Source organism: Mastigoproctus giganteus, chromosome 1 (genome assembly GCF_048544385.1).
Source record: "Mastigoproctus giganteus isolate SK-2022 chromosome 1, ASM4854438v1, whole genome shotgun sequence".
Classification (NCBI taxonomy): Eukaryota; Metazoa; Arthropoda; class Arachnida; order Uropygi; family Thelyphonidae; genus Mastigoproctus; species Mastigoproctus giganteus.
This window is the reverse complement of record NC_143575.1, coordinates 248,075,404-248,094,466: the sequence shown is the minus strand read 5'-3', so window position 1 is coordinate 248,094,466 and position 19,063 is coordinate 248,075,404. Positions and strand designations below refer to the sequence as shown.

General features: G+C 35.3%; 1 protein-coding gene across 1 annotated transcript in view; it reads left to right on the top strand.

The window, feature by feature from the left end:
* Positions 1–19,063, top strand: part of LOC150091735 (motile sperm domain-containing protein 2-like) — a 167,708-nt gene that overhangs the window by 20,801 nt on the left and 127,844 nt on the right. Inside the window, exon 2 of the mRNA XM_090369523.1 lies at positions 15,742–15,879. Coding sequence (XP_090225649.1) covers positions 15,742–15,879 — 138 coding nt within the window. The remainder of the gene's footprint in view (positions 1–15,741; positions 15,880–19,063) is intronic.

Below are 19,063 nucleotides of genomic sequence, written 5' to 3'. Positions count from 1 at the left end.
GTTCCTCTTTTCTTCAAGATGATAACCAAAACAAGCAGGGGCTCCTAATGGACCGAGCGCACTGGAATACTGTATCGATTTATCATACGCACGAATGAATTAATAAATGTGTACGTTCAGCGCAAAAGCAACTAAAGCTATAAGGGCAGTACATTGCATTTGCAAATTACGTGTGTTCTGTGGTCGATTCATCTGTTTGCTAAAGAAACCCGAATTTCCGGTTTCTTCAGAAAAACTAAGACACTATCTCTCTTGAGACCGATAACTGAGCTTTGGGGCATTGAGAGGAGTCGATCCCAGTTTTTTTTTTCTTTTCCAGACACACGCTTCGATGAGTCAAGTACATACCTGATTATTAAACCAGATATACCTGATCATTAAAAACCAGATATTTTTTAAACGAGTGTTCCCTTTCTTAAACTTTTCCATTTGAACCCCAATAACCTGATGTAGAATACAAAAAACTTTGTATTCTGATACCGCTAAGGATTAAGTTGCCTCTGTAAAAAAAATTAAACAACTCACCAACGGTTGACTCCACATTTTGCGGATGAAAAACCACATTTCCGGTGGGAAATCAATGCAACCCACTTTATCGAGACTGTCTAATTCGACCATTGCGTGAAAAATAGTCCATACGGTTCAATTTTCAAGACAAGAATTAGGGAATCCTGGGCCTTTTCCAGCATGCGTTAAAGACCATGTGATTTCGCTAGCTGCTATTACCATTAATACCTGAAGTTGATATTACATTAACGTTAACATTAAAAACACAGTTTTTTTTTCTAAATTATAATTAGTTATTATACTAAATATATTCAAGGAAGAACTAGATAAATTACTGGAATTGCAGAGATGCGTCTGATGACTCTTTTATATGTGATTGGAAAGATAAAGATACAATGAATATCCTGAATGAATTGATACACTAAATTTTTGTTATCCAGTGTATAAATATCGAATCTGTTTTTTTTTTTTTTTTTTTTTACCTGAATCAGAGGAAATATAGCAAAGTAATCGAGGAATCCTTCATACAATGAAAAAACAGCAATTTTTTTTAGTATATGTAATATAATTTTCCTAATGTGAACGTTCTAAACATTTCCTGTTAACTCTTTTATAAAATGTATAGATTGAAGGGTTTTATTTCTTTCCGCCTTTCTTTTGTTACTTTCCTGTTTGTCGGAGAAGCGCTGTTGCGCCGACACGGAAACGTCTACGAGTGATTTCATGCGGAGCTCGAACGCACGATAGTCGGTCGTGTCTCAGCGGTCGGGGTGTACTTTCGTCACGAAAGTCTTTAATTTGATCGGCGTAATGTGTTAGCTATTGCGGGTACTTCACCACCAGTTTCATTTGGAATATACTCTTTCATTCATTTTTCTTATGTAAAAAAATACAGCGAATTCTCAAGAAAAAGAAATTGGCATATATATTTTTTATCTTGTAACAATTTTTCAATGGGTAAGTGAATTTTAGTGAAATATTAAATATTTTAATAATTTTTGTTGGGTGCTGCTAAAACTCAAGAAATGAGCTAACTGACAGAATCACTACTAGTCAAGTTTGTTTTTATATTAGAGGGGTGGCTGAATATTTTGACCTCATAACGAAGCGATATGTTATTAATTAGTAACTGACGTGATTTTTTTTTTTTTAGAGAAACCTTTGATTTCGTGCCAGCGTTATAGAATAAGCGTGATGTTTCGCGGGTGCTCAATTACACGATTTAGTTGCAGAATTACTAAGAGCACCTGGAATGTGTCTTGGGATGGTTATTTTTATAATTTTTTTTATAATGTTTTGCTAATAAACAGTGCCATTATGAAGGATTATTTATTTTTAATAAATCAATCGAGGTGTCTTTGCCTTAGTTATAATCATGTTTAGCACTGTCACGTGTATGTTATTGACCAAATTTAAAAATTTGTTTTAAATTCTTTGAACTTCTGTAAAAATTAAGTTGCTTTGTAGATGGTTTAATGATTTATTTGTTCATAGCTTAGGAATTAACGCCCCCCCCCCATTTTTTAAAACCCAGCAATACATTCTACCTTTCGGATCTAAATCGCATTTTTGATAAAATTATAATTATTTTATAATTGAAAAATAATTATTGACTTTTTTTTTTGATAGAGTATAAATTTTACTGTTAGGGTCGTTAGTTCTCGTGTACCTTCTGTCAACAAAAGAGTGTAAATGAAAAGAGTATAAAAAAAAAAAAAATTCACAAAATCATCAGTGTAATTCATCTTGTCAGAATCAGAATTTGTTCAGATTTTGTCTTAATTCTTAATGATCTGTGAGTACTGAATGAAAAGGTCTGGTTATGTTTTCGTCATTGTGAACCCAGGTTTTATCCCATGAAGTAAGCAAACTAAATTAGAACATAATTCAACTGGTTTTAAAATGAACTTATATGCAAGGAGAGAGTATAAATGTGGTCATATTATGATTTTAGTTGCCCCTGCACCACAAAACCCCAATCAGTAACAAGGGTTTAAATGAACCCATGGTGAACTGAAAATTTCACAAATTTTTTTTTTTTAATTTTTAATTCTCTTTAAATCATCAGTTTAACCAATCCCATCACGATGTGTGTAGGTCTGATGCCTTAGTGCAGTGGTTCCCAAACTGCTCTGCGATCCCATGGGATCTGTGAACAGTTTCCAGGGATCCATGGATAATTTCTGTAATGGCTACTTTGAATTTTACTTATATTTTTAAACTAAATATAAATATTGTTACAGACTGGATGTTGCACCTGGCATGAGAATTCAGTTGTCTACAATCACTTCCAACTTTAAAGGGTTTTGTGAGACAAAAAAACAACAACACCATTCTTCATACTAGTAGCCTATAAGGTATGATTGATTGTGTACTCAAATAGTAAAAATTTATTATTCAGTTATGTTTTGTATCAGTCTGAAAAAGGTAGATTGTAAACATATAATAAATCAGTTTGAGATATAAATTTTTAATTTTGGATGCCTATTGTCTGGACATCCCATATTTAAGTGAGCTAAGATGTGAGGATCTGTGGTTATTTTTCAAAGCCAAAAGGGATCCGTGAACAAAAAAGTTTGGGAAACACTGCCTTAGTGGATAATGAATGACCCTTGATTCCTGAGTTAAGTGATCTGGGCATATTCATCTCATTCACTCATATGCATTATTCATTTGGTCTCAAGGTGTATATTTTGTGTGTTTTTTGTCATGAACTCTAGTTTTTTACCCTTATAAGGCAGGAAAATTAACTTTTAGTACATGTGCAACATTATAGACTCAATAAGCAATATGGCTTTCTTTGCTTGTATGCTGAACTGAAGAATTCAGACAGTTTAGCACCTAGACATTCTGCTTACACATAAACTTACCTTTTTTTTTTTTTTTTTTTTTTTTTTTTTTTTTTACCATCGAATCATTTGCAAGCTTTGCTGATGACTGCATAATTATTGTATAATTCATGGGGAAAAAATTCCTTAAGTAAAGTAATACATGATCATTGAAATGCAAGAATGTTTTATAGTTTTTTTAAAATTATAATAAAAGGGTGAAACTCAGTGAGTTATGTATTTGCAAATTCTGGATGAAGAAGGCAGCATGTTTCTTTGAATTTTTCTGTTTTTGCCTTCCTTGCACTCAAATGAAAAAAAAATTGAGTGCATTTTAAAATTATAATATGATTATATTTTACACCTATTAGCATTACATTACATTATATTTTACACCTATTAGCTCCTCTTCGCCAAGCATCACTAATGTGATTCTTGGCAAAGAGGAGTTAAATAAGGCCATCAATGCCCTGTCTGATAAGAAAACGATGGGAAGTGATGCTATTCCCACCTTTTGTCATAAAATCGTCTCCTACTTCATCAGCGATGAGCCGAAGAAGTTTTATAACAGAATTTTACAACAGGGAGTCGTCCCAACCGCTTGGCTGAATTATAGAGTCATCTCAGTTCCAAAGGTGCAAAATCTGACCTCAACTGCCAACTATAGATTTATTTCAATCTCCTCCCCTTTTCTCAAATGCCTAGTGAAGTGCATGTTCAAAGTGGTTGCCAATCAGATCCTTTCCCAGAGACCTCAGCATACATATTACGCATTCTCAAAAAGATAACCAATAACATGGATACAAGCTCTGAATTTGAAAACTCTTCAAGCCTGGGAGCAAGGCTATGTTCTTCATACTGTTTTTTTTTTTTTTTTTTTTTTTTTGGATCTGCAAGTGGCCTTTGACAGTGCAAGTTAAGCTTCTTTTGTGCCTCCTGGAGAACTACTATGGTTTCACAGGTAATGTCTCGAAACTCCTCAGGAATCTACTAACCAAGAGGTTCCTTACCTTTCAGTAAGGGAATCATTGCATCAGAAAACAGGTGGAAGTCTATATACCCCAAGGTGGATTGTTGTCTGCACTTCTGTTTTCGACAATATTTATTCTGCCAATGTTGTTATGTTATTTTAGTTTTTAAGAGCATTAGCAACTAAGGCCATATTGCTCCGGGAAATGTGGTGGTCATTCCCTCGACCTTTCCACATCCTCCGTACTTGGTGGTGACGGGCTCGAACCCCGGTCTAATCAAGAAACGTGTGCTATGCACTGCTGCTCCTTCCCGCCTGGCTACGGAGGTGCCTATTTTGCTAACGAATGAGATACCTGTGTTTATGGCCTGCGCCGATGATATTTAGCAGGACTTGATTCTCAAGCCCTGCTAACACCTCATCAGATTGGCAAAGGAATTATCAGTCTGTTATCCTGAACAAAGCCTTTCTTGGTAAGAGTTCCCTTTTGTTCCTCTCACCAGTCTCGTTCCTCTTCTCTGCATCTGTTCCAACAGATCCACATCCTTCATATAATGAAGTGTGCATCTTAACCATTTCCTTATACAATGTCATAATCACCTCTTTACCCCTGCCAGCAAAATTCCTGCACATCATTGACAAAACTCCATTAGCTTGCCTGGCAGCCTGCTTGCATTCCTCGTAGTACTTCATTGTGTGGCACTAGAGTGAGATATACTGTTGTGAAATCTCCATATTCCAGGTATAGAAAATGGCATGAAATTGAAACTACCACAAAACCATCCATTTAATGTCGACTTGCAACTATCACAGCAGAAACGAGCAGCTCACAACTTGTTTTGATCATCCACAGGCATTCCAAAATAGGCTTCATATGCACTGCGAAACTTGCTGCTACTTGATGATCATATGCTTCACCTTCTTCAGACCTATGTAATATTCACAGATGTAGCAGAATGAGTCTGAATATGTTGTACCTATATTTGGCAGCCATAGGAAACTCCAAAACAATTTGAGCAAAAATACTAGAGGTGTGCATGTTTATATCACAATATTAGTATATATGTACTAGTAAGGCGCCTTCGTAGCCAGGTGGGAAGGAGCAGCAGTGCGTAGCACCCGCTTCTTGATTAGACCGGGGTTCAAGCCCGTCACCACCAAATACGGAGGATGCGGAAAGGTCAGGGAATGACAACCGCATATCCCGGAGCAATATGGCCTTAGTTGCTAATGCTCCTAAAAACTAAATAACAAACAAACAATATATGTACTAGAGGATATGCAATACATATCCTTCCATTGCTTGCATCCTCAATTTAACAGAGATGCTCACGTGGCATTTCTGAGACCCTATTTTGTTTTAATTATAAAAAAATCAATTTTTGTCTTTAAAAAATTAAAATAAAACAGAATTAAATTTATTTATCCTGTTCAGCAGAAAAAATAAAAATTTCATTTGTTTTATTTATTAATTATGATTTGCTAACTCAAAAAAATATCAAACAATAATAAATATAAGAAACCAATAATAGTAATTATAAATTTAATAATCATTGATCAGCTAATTGAAATCTCCCAGTTACTGTTACTCATATGGGTAGCAGTAACCCCATATTAGCATACCAACTCAGTGTTCTCCCCAGAAAATTGCAGCCGGGTGGCATTATGAAGTAGTCTGGTGGGGAAGTGTGATACTTCACAATATTATAAAATTTTCTGTTATTTATAAATGTAACTTAAGTGATCCGGAGCAAAAATTAATTTCATAATTTAACATTATATGCTCCTGTCACCTTGACTTCGATCATATGATATATAGGAATTTTTCTAGCAGGGATAAGGAGGTGATTATTCCCTTGTATAAGGCAATGGTCAGGCCACACCTAGAGTACTGTATACAGGCCTGGAGGCCTCATTTCAGGAAGGATGTAGAGCTGCTGGAACGAGTACAGAGAAGGGCAACTAGATTGGTGAATGGGACAAAGGGGTTCTCTTACGAAGAAAGGCTTAAGTTTTGCAAATTACAGTGTCTGGAAACTAGGCACCAGCGGGGTGATCTGATAGAGGTGTACAAAGCCTTGAATGGTTTGAGCATGCTCAATGCTGATGGGATTCTTCCTCTAGCTCAGAAAAATCACCTGAGAGGGCATAAATTCAAATTGAGGAAAGACAGATGTAGGATAGATGTGCGGAAATTTGCCTTTAGCCAGCGGGTGGTTGGTGGGTGGAACAGACTTCCATCCCTTGTCGTGGAAGTTGATAGCCTAAATAAGTTTAAGGCTCAGCTGGACAGGTATTTCGAACGAACAGAGGGGTGAAGTGGAAGTGGTTATTTTTATTTATTTATGTTACTTTTTTTTTTTTTTTTTTTGGCTGATGCTGCATAAGCTTGCTTTCTTGCATCAAATGCCTCTGCTAATGCTAATATAGTATGTTCGAATTAATACTGATCAAGATCAGTGAGCAGTACCATATGGTACTGAGAGAATAGCTTATTTAGCTGGGTGGTCAGTTAAATTCACCGGGTGGTGCTCCCATTCGATAGGTCCTTGGGAGAACACTGCAGCTGTTTGGTACTACACTTAGGGCAGTGGAAAATGAAAAAAAGATATGTAAGTAATTGTGCAGTCAGAAATTAGGTTCTCTGAGCAGTGCAGATATGCTGCTAGGACAATTCATGAGCTTTTATCAATGATATTCAGGAACTTTGCTAGTAGGGATAACGTGGATAACATCGTACAAGGCAATGGTTAATACTCCATGCAGGTCTGGAGACCTCATTTTTGGAAGGATATAGATCAGTTGGAATGGGTGCAAAGGGGGAGGGTTCTGCAATTGGTGAAGGAAGAAAAGGGTGGTCTTCCCAAGAAAGGCTTCAGTTCCAAATTGCAATGCCTGTAGACTAGGCACCTATGAGGTGATCTGATTGAGGTGTTTAAGGCTTTGAATGAATTAAGCAAGCTCAGTGCTGATGATGTTGTTTCTCTTGCTCAGACTACACACATGAGGGGAGGCATAAATTAAAACTGAGAAAGGATGGTTGCAGAATAGATGTGTGGAAGTTTGTCTTCAGCCAGTGGTTGGTTGATTGTTGAAAAAAACTTCCATGTGTTGTTTTGGAAGTGAGTAGTTTGAATAATTTCAAGGAAGAACTAGACAAATTATTGGAGGGGGATTGATATGTGATGTGGGAATTTTTTTTTTTTTTTTCTGCTAATGCTGAATGTCTCCTTTTTGCATCATTTGTCACTAATTTGTCAGTTTATTAAGAAGAGATGCAATTTAATTTTTTTCCAAGAAGTGATTTACCAAAAACACAGTAAATTTAAATGTTATGAATAATGTCATATAAATATAATACTAACATTAATAAAAATAACATGGGCATGAAATTGACTTCAAGAATTATTGTACAAATTATTTCTCAGTGAAGTGGCCCACCATATATTTGAATTTTATTTATCTGCAGTTTTGTTTACCTTTAGTATTGGTAAGTGACACAAGGAAGCAAGCTTATACAGCATCAACAACTAAAAAATAATAAAAAATAATGCAAAGAAGCAAGCTTATACAGCATCAACAAAAAAAAATTATAATAAATAAAAAATAATTAAAACACTTTCCACCACATCACTTCTCCATCACCTCTAATAATTTGTAATTCATTTATTTGAACTACTCACTTTCATAACACCAGATGAAAGTTTTTGTTCCAACAATCAACTACCCACTAGCTGAAAGCAAATGGCTGTGCATGTATACTTCAGCCATCCTTTCATAATTTAAATTTATGCTCCCTTATACGTGCTTCTTTGTTCTCTAATTTTGAGTCTGGTACCATACAGTTGATATTTTATTCTGGAATTACTGCTATACCCATATGCATTGCATTTGTCACTGTTAAACTCCATTTGTCACTTCTCAGCCCATCTGCCTAATTTTTCTTAGTATTGTTGGTAGTGAGTTAAAATTGATTGCTCATTATTGATATTATTGATATACAAATTGAATTGTTGGTTTATATAAATGCTTACAATAAAGACAGAAAAGTATGATGAAAATTAACATGTATAATAACTTTTTTTAATAAAAATCCCAAACATGAACGGTATTAGAACCCACAGTATTTAATACCATGCATGGGTTGAATGTTTAGAAGACAAAAGAAGATATTTGTTTACATTAGACATGAATTTCTGTAGATCATAATTTTTAGGAAATATGTGTGAAGGGAGGTTGTTGTTACAGAAGTAGAAGAGATAAATGAAGAAGGAGAAAAGTTGGTTCTGGGAATTTGAAGTACCGCAGTAAATGGCTGTTCACTGGTTGTGGCATGTGTTTGGACTGCTGTGAGTTCTATGGAAGGATCTATAGAAAAGGCATGCAGCAGAAACAGTGTCTATGAGACAGAGTGGAGAGACATTGTAAGAGATGGGTCATTAATTAACCTAACTGCCCTCTATTGAATGGAGTCTAGAGGCCTGAGAGAGAAGAAAAGTAATGCTGAGAGAAAAACCCAGTTTTTTTTAGATGCAGAAGAAGCAATATTTGTGATGTGATTATGCTGAGAGAGAGATTAGAAGTTAGGGTAATCCTTAATAGCGATATGCAATCTTGTCTAGAAATCAGAGTGTTATCGAAGATAAGCACACGAGCAGAAGAATCCGTTTTTGTGAGATATAAGACAGGACTGAGTTTTAGAAGGATTGAAATTAACCAAGTTATCTTTGCTCCATTGGAAAATTACCTGGTGATCAGCATTTATGAAATCGGTAATTGATATTTGAGAAGTTGAAGCTGTTTGTGAAGGGTAAAGTTTCTCAAGCAGGAAAGCAGAATGCAATGTGCTGTCATCAGTAAAACTATGGATAGGATTTTATATTTAAATAATATTGAGTGGAGTGTACTGGGAATGGTAGGAGATGTTATCAAGATCATCAATACAATACAAGAGTTCAAAGAGAAGTAGGATGCTAGCTTGTATAAAACCTCTTTTGTGCTCGCTCTCTCTCTCTCTCTCTATTCACTTTCCCTCCCTCCCAGATGTACTGGGAAATGATCAGTGTGAACAAACGTTAACCAAAGGTTGTTGTGAATGATGCCTCCTCAGTACAATTAACTTGGATGCATGATATCTCTTGACATTGAGGCAGAGTAATGAACTGTGGAATTGATTCCACTAGACTAGTATAATATAATAAGGTGAAGGCCAAAAGATGACTGCTGTTTGACTCTAGCTATCCTTTGATGTGGTAACATGTTTTGTAGTAACCATAAAAAATGTAGAATTTCTACATTTTTTATGGTTACTACAAAACATGTTAGGTATTAGAATCTGTAGTACTATGCATGGGTATTGTAGGTTCTACCCTAGTACTGTAGGTTCTACTCTAGGGTGTAGTCAAAGGTTGAGAATACAGGGTACTTGTTAACACTGGACTTGAATATCTGTAATTATAATTTTCAAGAAACACAAAGGAAGGTAGGTAGAACAGAACAGAAGTAGATAGGATAAATGAGGAACAGAAGTAGGCAGGATAACAGAAGTAGATTGGATAAATGAGGAGAAATTAGGCTGTGGAGTTTGGAGTTGTTGGGATAACAGGAGTATCTGTAGAATTACAGATACTAAGTTAGAAGAACAGTGCTGGTGGATATAGTTATAGAAGAGACAAGCAGCAGAAACTAAATATCTGTGTGATTGTAAGGGAGGGATCATTTATTGACTTTTATTGACCCCTCTTTTGGATGGCGCCTAGAAGTTAGAAAGATTTTGGAGGTACTACTCCTAAATGCAGGAAGAGTATTCCATGTTAAGGTAGAATTTGATTGATACAGAGTCAGTAGCTATTTAGAAAAAAATTAATACCAAGAGAAAATCAATTTCTTTTTTAATGCAGAGAATTTGTGATAGGGTCAGATTAAAAAAAATTAGTTATCACCAATAAAAGTATGTGATCTTGTCAGTAAATCTGAATGTTGTTGAAGATGAGCATGGAAGTAGCAGACTTTTTAAATTTTTTATATGAGAAATAAGACAGTTGAGTTTTATAAGGGTTCAGTGTAACTAAGTTTCTTATTCCTGCTTGAGAATTAACTGGAGACAAGCATTTAAGAAGGTGGTGATGTGGAAAATTTTGAAATTGTAGCTGTGTGACTAGAGCAGAATTTGTCAATCTTGATAGTGGTTGTATGTATCTACTGTCATTAAAATTCTCTATTGAATTTCCAGTCAAAAGACTGGAAATACAATATCTCTTTTACTCCTGTATGTTAATGAAAGGAGTGGACAAAGAGACAGATGGACAAGAGCCACCTGTCTTCACATGCAGTTGATGGTAGATACTCTTGTCTTCTAACAGCTTTAGAAACTTTCAGATCAACTGCTTGAGTTACCCCAAACATGGAATTTGTCCAAATATGAGTAACGTAAGTCAAGATATCTCCAGATGGATGATTTCAAGGTACTGTGAGAAATGGTAGCATGTGTAAATAATTTTGGAAAGAATTGAGTTGAGTGCACAGGACCAAAATTGAAAGTGATATAGGAATCCCTTTATAGGAATTGGCTGGATATGAGCAAATTTTTACACAGATGGGAGAGAAGTGGTTAAAAAAACCCCCAACAAAATAAGAAAATTAATTAGGACTGGAAGCCTTTTTGGAAAATTGAAATTGGAGGAAAGTGAAATAAGGACCTGGAGGCTTTTTGGCTTTAAAAATGTTCAGAATTCTTCTAATGTCCAAGGTAGGCATCAAATGGAATATGTTTGGCATGGTAGGAGAAAAGAAAAAGTTAGAGGAAAAGTAAGATTCCAATAAATCGTCTTTATTTTTAGATGAGGGTGCAGTAGAAGAGTCAGAGTGTAACAGAGATAAAGATGAAAGTATGGATGTGCGGAGGTTGCAGCTAATAGCTCTGGCAAAAGATCAGGTGTGACTACCATTTGAGCAATGAGGAAGTTTCCTATTCTACGCTTTTCAAAATAGGATTTGCATAATTTGTTTTACAATTCTAGTAAGCTTTAAAATGAAGTTAGGAGTTTCAATATGCTGTATTCTTACTTTGAATAGTAGCACATCTATTGGAAAAACCATGGCTTAGATCAGTGGTCTCCAAAGTGGGGTGTGTGAGATAATCCTCGATAAAATCGTGAGGGCTGTTTTCCACACTGATATATAATCTAGATATAATACATTATATCTAGCTAATAAAATCTAGATATAATGCATACCATGTAAATTATTTATAAATAAAACAAATAGTATTGCATTACATTTACTACACTTGTTACTTTAATGATTTCTTATCATTTTGTACTTGAACTTGAATTTAATTTTGTTTTGCATTTTTTTATTTGTGATCTTTTAAAATTATATTGATTTTAGATATGCCTTTCATGTAAATAATTTATAAATAAAAAAAAATATATTAAACTTATATATTTAAATTTTTTTTCTGGGGTGTGCGCTAGTCCTTATAGGGGTGCACACTAGTCCTTATAAGGGTGCACGACCAAAAAGTTGAGACCACTGTCTTAGATAAAAGACAAGAGTTCAGGATGGAAGGAGGAATAAAGGATTTCATCCCTACAAGAATACTTTCACTGATATCTGAACAGATAATAGGATCAGAAGATTTAAAACATTAATCTACAAAGAAGAGCAGGAATAGAAATTGAGATATCTCAATTTTCATTCTTATAATGATAAACTACACAAGGTTGAGAATAGCCATGGGACAGATATTTCACTGGAGAAGAAGCCATCACTAAATTGTGAACTGAGGTACCTAGAGGATAAATAACATGAATTAACTATTAATTTTGAAAGGTTTTTGGTGAGGAAAAGATCAAAAGTGTTAGTTGTGTGGTTTGGCATGTCTGGTAGATGAGTTGTGAGGTCATTAGTGTTAGCAACATCTCTACCAGCTGGGTCTGTACAACTAGAAAATTGAAGCCATCTGGTGTTTTTGAACATTAAAATTACCAAGGAAAATTACTTCCATTAGATTGAAGAAAGTAGTTTTGAAGAAAGAATGTCAAAAAATTCTGAGTGATTTGTAGTTGTGAAAATGGAGGCAATGATTGAATTTGATAGAATGGGATAAAGATTTTGAGACAAAAGAGATATAAAAAAAAAAGGAAGGAAAAAAAAGTGATCCAGTTTAGAAAGCTTTAATGCATTAGTACTACTTTCAAAGTGTAAAGAATTGTAAAGCGAATAATTAGGACAAACAAGATGTAGCAATTGAGGCAAATGATAAATGGACCCTGTCAGAAAAAGTAAGTGGTGCTTGGCTGATTGTAGATAAATGGAACTGGGTATCATTGAGTTTAGAATTGAGACCATGTATATTTATGAAATGAATTGAAGTTTTTATGAGATTTAAGATAAGTTTTGTGGATAAGTTTGTTCCATTAGTTTGGCCTATTGAAATTAGTTGTAGCTCATGGCCAGGTTGCAGATTTGCACAGTCATGTTTTTTTTTTTTTTTTTAATAATAAAATGAAGTTGGCAAATGCATCTAACATTCGTATACCATACATCCAATGAAAAATGTACATGATGATATTTATCTGATATACATATGTGTTTGTGTGTTTATATATATGTATATTTGCAGTTACATACAGTTTTGTTTCTTTAGTGCACTGTGATGTTATCTTTTTAAATGACTACTGTAATTGCACACTCCTCTGTACCCTGTGGTTATCCTAGAATATAAACAGAAAATTTATTTATGAGATTAGAGCATTGTTAATCCTCAATAGTGCTTCTGGTCATCCTCCTCATACTATGGATGCTCACTCCCAAGTTACAAGTAGTGTTTTTTCTTCCAGACACCATATCCCTACTCCAGCCAATGGATCAAGAGCACATTTTCATCTTCAGTATTCTTGAGAAGAAACTTAGCTCAGGCTGTTGCTGCTAGTGATGGGCAGGAAGCAACAGCTCTCTCTTATGCTGTTTTGTAAGGGGTATAATATTTTTATGGCAATAAGAAACATTGCTGTAAGCTGGAAAGATATCAAGTTTGTCCATGACTATGAGGATTTCCAAGAAGCACAAGGAAATGTCACATTGGAAATTTTAAACATGGAGAACCACCTTGTCCTGGAAGTGAATACGCAGGATGTGTATTCACTTCCAGGACAAGGTGAATACACAGGATGTGGATGAGTTGCTAGTGTCAAAGATCTCATGACTGACAATTTGATTTAGTTGAAAACACAAATGCAAAACTAAGAAAGAGATGATCCAGTATCCCTTAAAAGAGTCTGAACCTCAAAAGTTTTTAAGAGAAATCATGAAGAAGTTGGAAGAGATAATAGGAATTGTAGAGAATTTAGATTCCAATGTTGAAAGAAGCAATAATATTATCAGTGGCTTTTGCGATGTCTTACTGCTTGCTGTAAGATTCTTTATGATGAAAAGAAGGCAATTTGTCAGCATTCTTTGAATGAATTTTTCAAATAGGAAGCTTATCAGGTGTGTATAGTAACTATTTATTCATATTTCATTAAAAAAAATCTAATTATTCTCAATTCTTTGGGATTATATCTGTGCAAGTTACCCGATTTTATATAGGAAATGTATGTTTTGTTTACTTATGTTTTTTTAGGAATGTGTTACATATGTGAATTGTGCATTACTTGTAATTATAAATTATTTTAATTACTTTGTACTTACAGTAACCTGTTATAAAGCAGCATTATTTTCTCCTACATGCTAGTTCAACATACCAAAATGACACACACACACACACACACACACACACACACACACACACACACACACACACACACACACACACACACACAATTTGTGATCTCGCACTGTTTGTGTAGTTGGTTGTAGTCAGTGAACAAATTGAGTGTAGAGATCTACGGTGGTATTTCCATGCACATGCAGGAACCCAGTCATACATTGTCATCCTAGACATATGATTGGATTTGGTTGCAGAATGTTTAAACTCGGGTAATTCTGTGATTGCATTTGTTAGGCATGTTGCATTTTGTTTTTCCTGTTCCTGAAATGAGACAAGTTTAGATTACGATTGCTATAGTAGTTTTATGAATATAATTTTATGTTACATTAAAAAACAGTACCCATAATTGTTATTATTTTTGAAACTAGAAAGTTTCAAAAATGAAAACAAATTGCAACAAGCACTGTTTATTCTTTGAGTAGCCCCCTAACCTGATTAATACCTGTAATTTGAAGACAGCTAGCAACCATCATGAGCTGCCACTGGATGAAATTCAGATGATGATATGTATATATCAAGATGTACCCAGCTCCTTAGCATAATGTATCCTAGGCAGTGCCTCTCCACCAACCAATTTACATGTATTGTTCTGAACTTTTTCCAGACAAAGCTGGCAGAGTAGTAGTTGAAAGAAGTATACACTAGTTGCTCTAGATGCATCCTAGAATGTTGCCAATAGGTTTGTTCTGATGGACTGAAAAACTATTTTTAAGCTGTACATCCTTAAAATTGTAAGGAATGTTTATAAGCTATTTCTATCATAACCACAAAAGATATGACTTGTACTTCATGACAGACAAGATGGGGAGAGCTGAGTAAATCAAACAGTTTTTTCACTTTTTTCTTCCATAAACAAAGTAGTATTACTGTATCAGGTGATTGGAGCCACCTAGTTTCACCTTGTGTCACAGAAGGTCAGTTATTATTATGAGGGGCTTCTTAGGCTATTCTTTTGTGTGATGTGAAACTATACCTCAACCTGCCTATGTTGGTTCACACCTGGCTGACCTTCAGCATAGTATTTTTAGACCTTGCACACGGGGGATATACCCAAGGTTATTATCGGTCCCACCAGCATGACAGTTCAAGCAGAACATCTGATTATTGAAGAATGACCAGACTTTGCCATAATTTGATGCACCAGACTCACAAATGTGAATTGATTATTAGCATTTAGACTCCCAAGTGACAGCCTTAGTTCATCATGGTAAGAATGTCCACAACAAATCTCACTGACCATAACTGCAACTTCAGTACTCTGTAGCAATGTGAAAATGTATATCAACTCAGATCATATATAATAGTCTTTTCCAAAGGGATACTTTGTGCTCATTGATGAGTCAGTTGATTGCTCATTACTATAGAACTTAGTGAGATTGGATCCAATAACTTGGTAATTCAACCATGAACAGTGGAGTTGTTTTCTTTACTGATGAATTCAGTTCAACCTGCAACCTGATTTTCAATGAATCCTTCGTTCTCTGGTGAAAATTCAAAACTTGCAATAATCTGTTGTGTAGAATGGCATCAGTTTGGTGGATTGACTGATCTGTGGAGTCTTTGAATGAGCTGTTATTACAAAGAATGGATGAATCACTGACATTGATGGTATGGCAGTTGATAACATAATTTTATTTCTTATTAACTAATTTTATATTTTCAAGATTCTGATATTATTTCATTTATTAATTTTCTCATTATAGCAGCCGGTAATAAAATTAGTGAAGAACTTTTACAGTCATGCCAGGAACTGGTAAAAGACTTGAGAACGATGTTCTTAGAGCACCAGGGTGGAGCCCAAGGTACGTATAATTATTTAAAGGTATAAAGTTCAGCTTATGCTGTTTAAAGTATATGAACTGAAGATTTTTTTTTATTATTCTCTCTCTCTCTCTCTCTCTCACACACACACACACACACACACCATTAAGCCCAGTTTTTCTATAGAGCTAAGCAATTAATTTGCCAAAATCAGAGTATTGGTAACAAGTTACTGCAGAAAAGAAAAGATCATAATTCAAACTTTTGCAATAAAATGTCTGTTCTTCAACTGTTCCAGTAACACCACCAACTAACACCACATCTCTTACAAAAAAAAAAAAAAAACAAATTTGAGGTGTCTGTGTAGCCATGGTGGAACCCTGCGCAAGTTTGATTAAAATTTAAGCATCAGAATTTCTCTATAGTGTGTTACTCAGAGAAAATACATTCCAAATTCACTATTTTGACTTGAATAATGTCAAAGAATTTAAAGGATTACCAGTAAAGAAGATAAACATTAGAACTAAGCTATCAGAAGGGTGCCAGCTATGCCAAGATGACTTGCAGTTAGAATCTGGTAATATTTAGAATGACTTTTTTTTTTGGACCTCTCGAGGTATTGACTACTGACTTGGAACTGGACTGAAATGGCATTAGAAGATCTTTAATTTCACAGATACCAGAAGTAACTTTGTTATTCTGAATGTAATGGCAATGAATAGTTTTAGATCTGTAATGCTTACCCTATTACCTTACAAGAGAAACTCAGTTAAGAAATTGAGAACCTCAAAGAACCTCAACATAATTACAGTTCATTATTTGAGGAATTGGTGTTTTACCTTGTGTTAGAGTTATAGACCTGTGGCTACAACATGCATCCATCTTTACTTATCCTGTCAGTTGTGGTACTCAAGATTATAACACAAGTGGTGCATCTCATCTGACATAAACCAGATTTTTGTTTTTAATTCTGAAAAACGTTTTTAGCCTTTTATTATTAATGGATTGTAATACTTTACAATCCATTAATAATAAAAGGCTAATAATAATAAAAGGATCTGGCTAATTAATAATAAAAGGATCTGAGTATATTCTTACCATATGTATGCCATATCCAAAAATTTCATTACTTCATACAGCATGTCCCACCCACTTTTTATTACTATTGAATACACCATGAATTGTCAAACTAATAGAGCAAGCTTATCTGCAAAAAGATCTAAACCTTTCAAGTACTTCCTAATTCATTTCACAAATATATGTGGTCTCAATTCTAATCTCAGCGATGTCCATTTCCACTTGCAGTCTGCCAAACCCCATGTACTTTTTCTGACAGAATCTCAGTTATCGGTTGATTCAACTACTGCTCATCTCAGATGCCCAAATTATTCGCTGTATGATTCCTTTCGCCTCAAAGGTGGTACTTTTGCATATGTCTGTTCTGATATTCCCTGTCAGAGACTTGGCAATTTGGAATCTTCTCGCTTTGATCTTCTCTGGCTTAAAATTTCTCTACCTCATTGTGTCAGATTCATCTGTTGTCTCTACCGTTCTCCCAATTCCACTAATCACTTGGAAGTCTTTGACTTCCTCTCTTTGCAACTTGACTTTCTCCAGTCCAACTTTCTTAACAGTGAAGTAATTTTCCTTGGTGATTTTAATGTTCACAACTCCAGCTGGCTTCCATTTTCTAGTCACACCGACCCAGCTGGTTGAGATACTGAGGCTTTTGCAATTACTAATGACCTTGCACAGATTGTTCATTTACCTACAAGAATACCGGACAATCCTAATCATACAGCCAATACGCTTGATCTTTTTCTCACAAACAATCCTTCTAAGTACATGGTCTTCAGATCACAACTTGGTGATTGTCTCTTCTCCAATGGAACCTTTATCTCATGGCTATTCCCAACCTTGTGTTGTTTGGCATTACAAGAATGCAAAAATGGGATGACCTGCGAGACTTCTTTTCTTCTTTTCCTTGGTCGGATTACTGTTTCAAAACTTCTGATGTCAACGTTTGCTCAGATCGTGTCAGTGAAATTATTCTTGCAGGAATGGAATCCTTTATCCCACACTCCACTTTAAAATCTCATCCTTTATCTAAACCTTGGTTTTCCAATAAATGTGCTAAGGCTGTTCAAGAGAAGAATGTTGCATATCGTAATTGGCTTGTTTCTAATTCTCCAGTTTCATTTTCTGCCTACACCAAAGCTCGCAACAATTGTAAAGCAGTTATTAATCAGTCCAAACTAGAGTTTGAACAGGCTAAGAGTAGAAAACTTGCTTCTTGCCCTAATGGTAGCTGAGCATTCTGGTCTCTTGCCAAAGCTATTGGCTGCAACTTTTGCCCATCTCTGCTCCCACCTCTGTCCAAACCAGATGGTTCTGTTGTCACTTCTCCACATGGTATTTCTCCACTTGTTCTCAAAACCTGTGCTCCTGAACTTTATTCTTTGCCGCCTTTTTTCACTTTCTTATTCCAAAGGTGTTTTTCCTTCTGCTTGGAAATTTGTTCATATCCAGCCAGTTCCTAAAAAGGGTGACAAATCCCTCCCATCCAATTTTCGTCCCATTGCAATTACTTCTACTCTTTCTAAAGTAATGGAGAAATCAATTAATCGCCAACTCTTAAACTACCTAGAAACCTTCCATCTGATCAACGATCGCCAGTATGGATTCCGTCAGTGTCGATCCACTGGTGATATTCTGGCTTACGCTACCCATTTATGGACTAATTCAATGGAAGGTTCGGTGAAACATAAGTAGTTGCTCTTGACATCTCAAAGGCTTTTGATCGTGTTTGGCATAAAGGTCTTCTAAACAAGCTTCCATCTTATGGTTTGCCAACTGTTTTTTGTAATTGGTTATCCAGTTTTCTCTCTGATCGCTCTCTGAGGGTGATGGTAGATGGCTCTCTGTCTTTAACTTCTCCACTAATGCCGGTGTCCCCCAAGGTTCAGTTCTTTCCCCTACTCTTTTCCTCTTGTATATTAATGACCTTCTTCCATTGACTGGAAATCCTATCCATAGTTTTGCTGATGATAGCACATTGCATTCCACTTTCTATTTTGAGAAACCTTGTCCTGCTCAATCAGCTTCAATTTCTCGAAAATCTGCTACCAATTCCTTAAACACTGATCTTCAGGTAATTCTCCAGTGGGGCAAAGACAACTTAGTTGATTTCAACCCTTCTAAAACTCAGTCTTGTCTTATATCTCG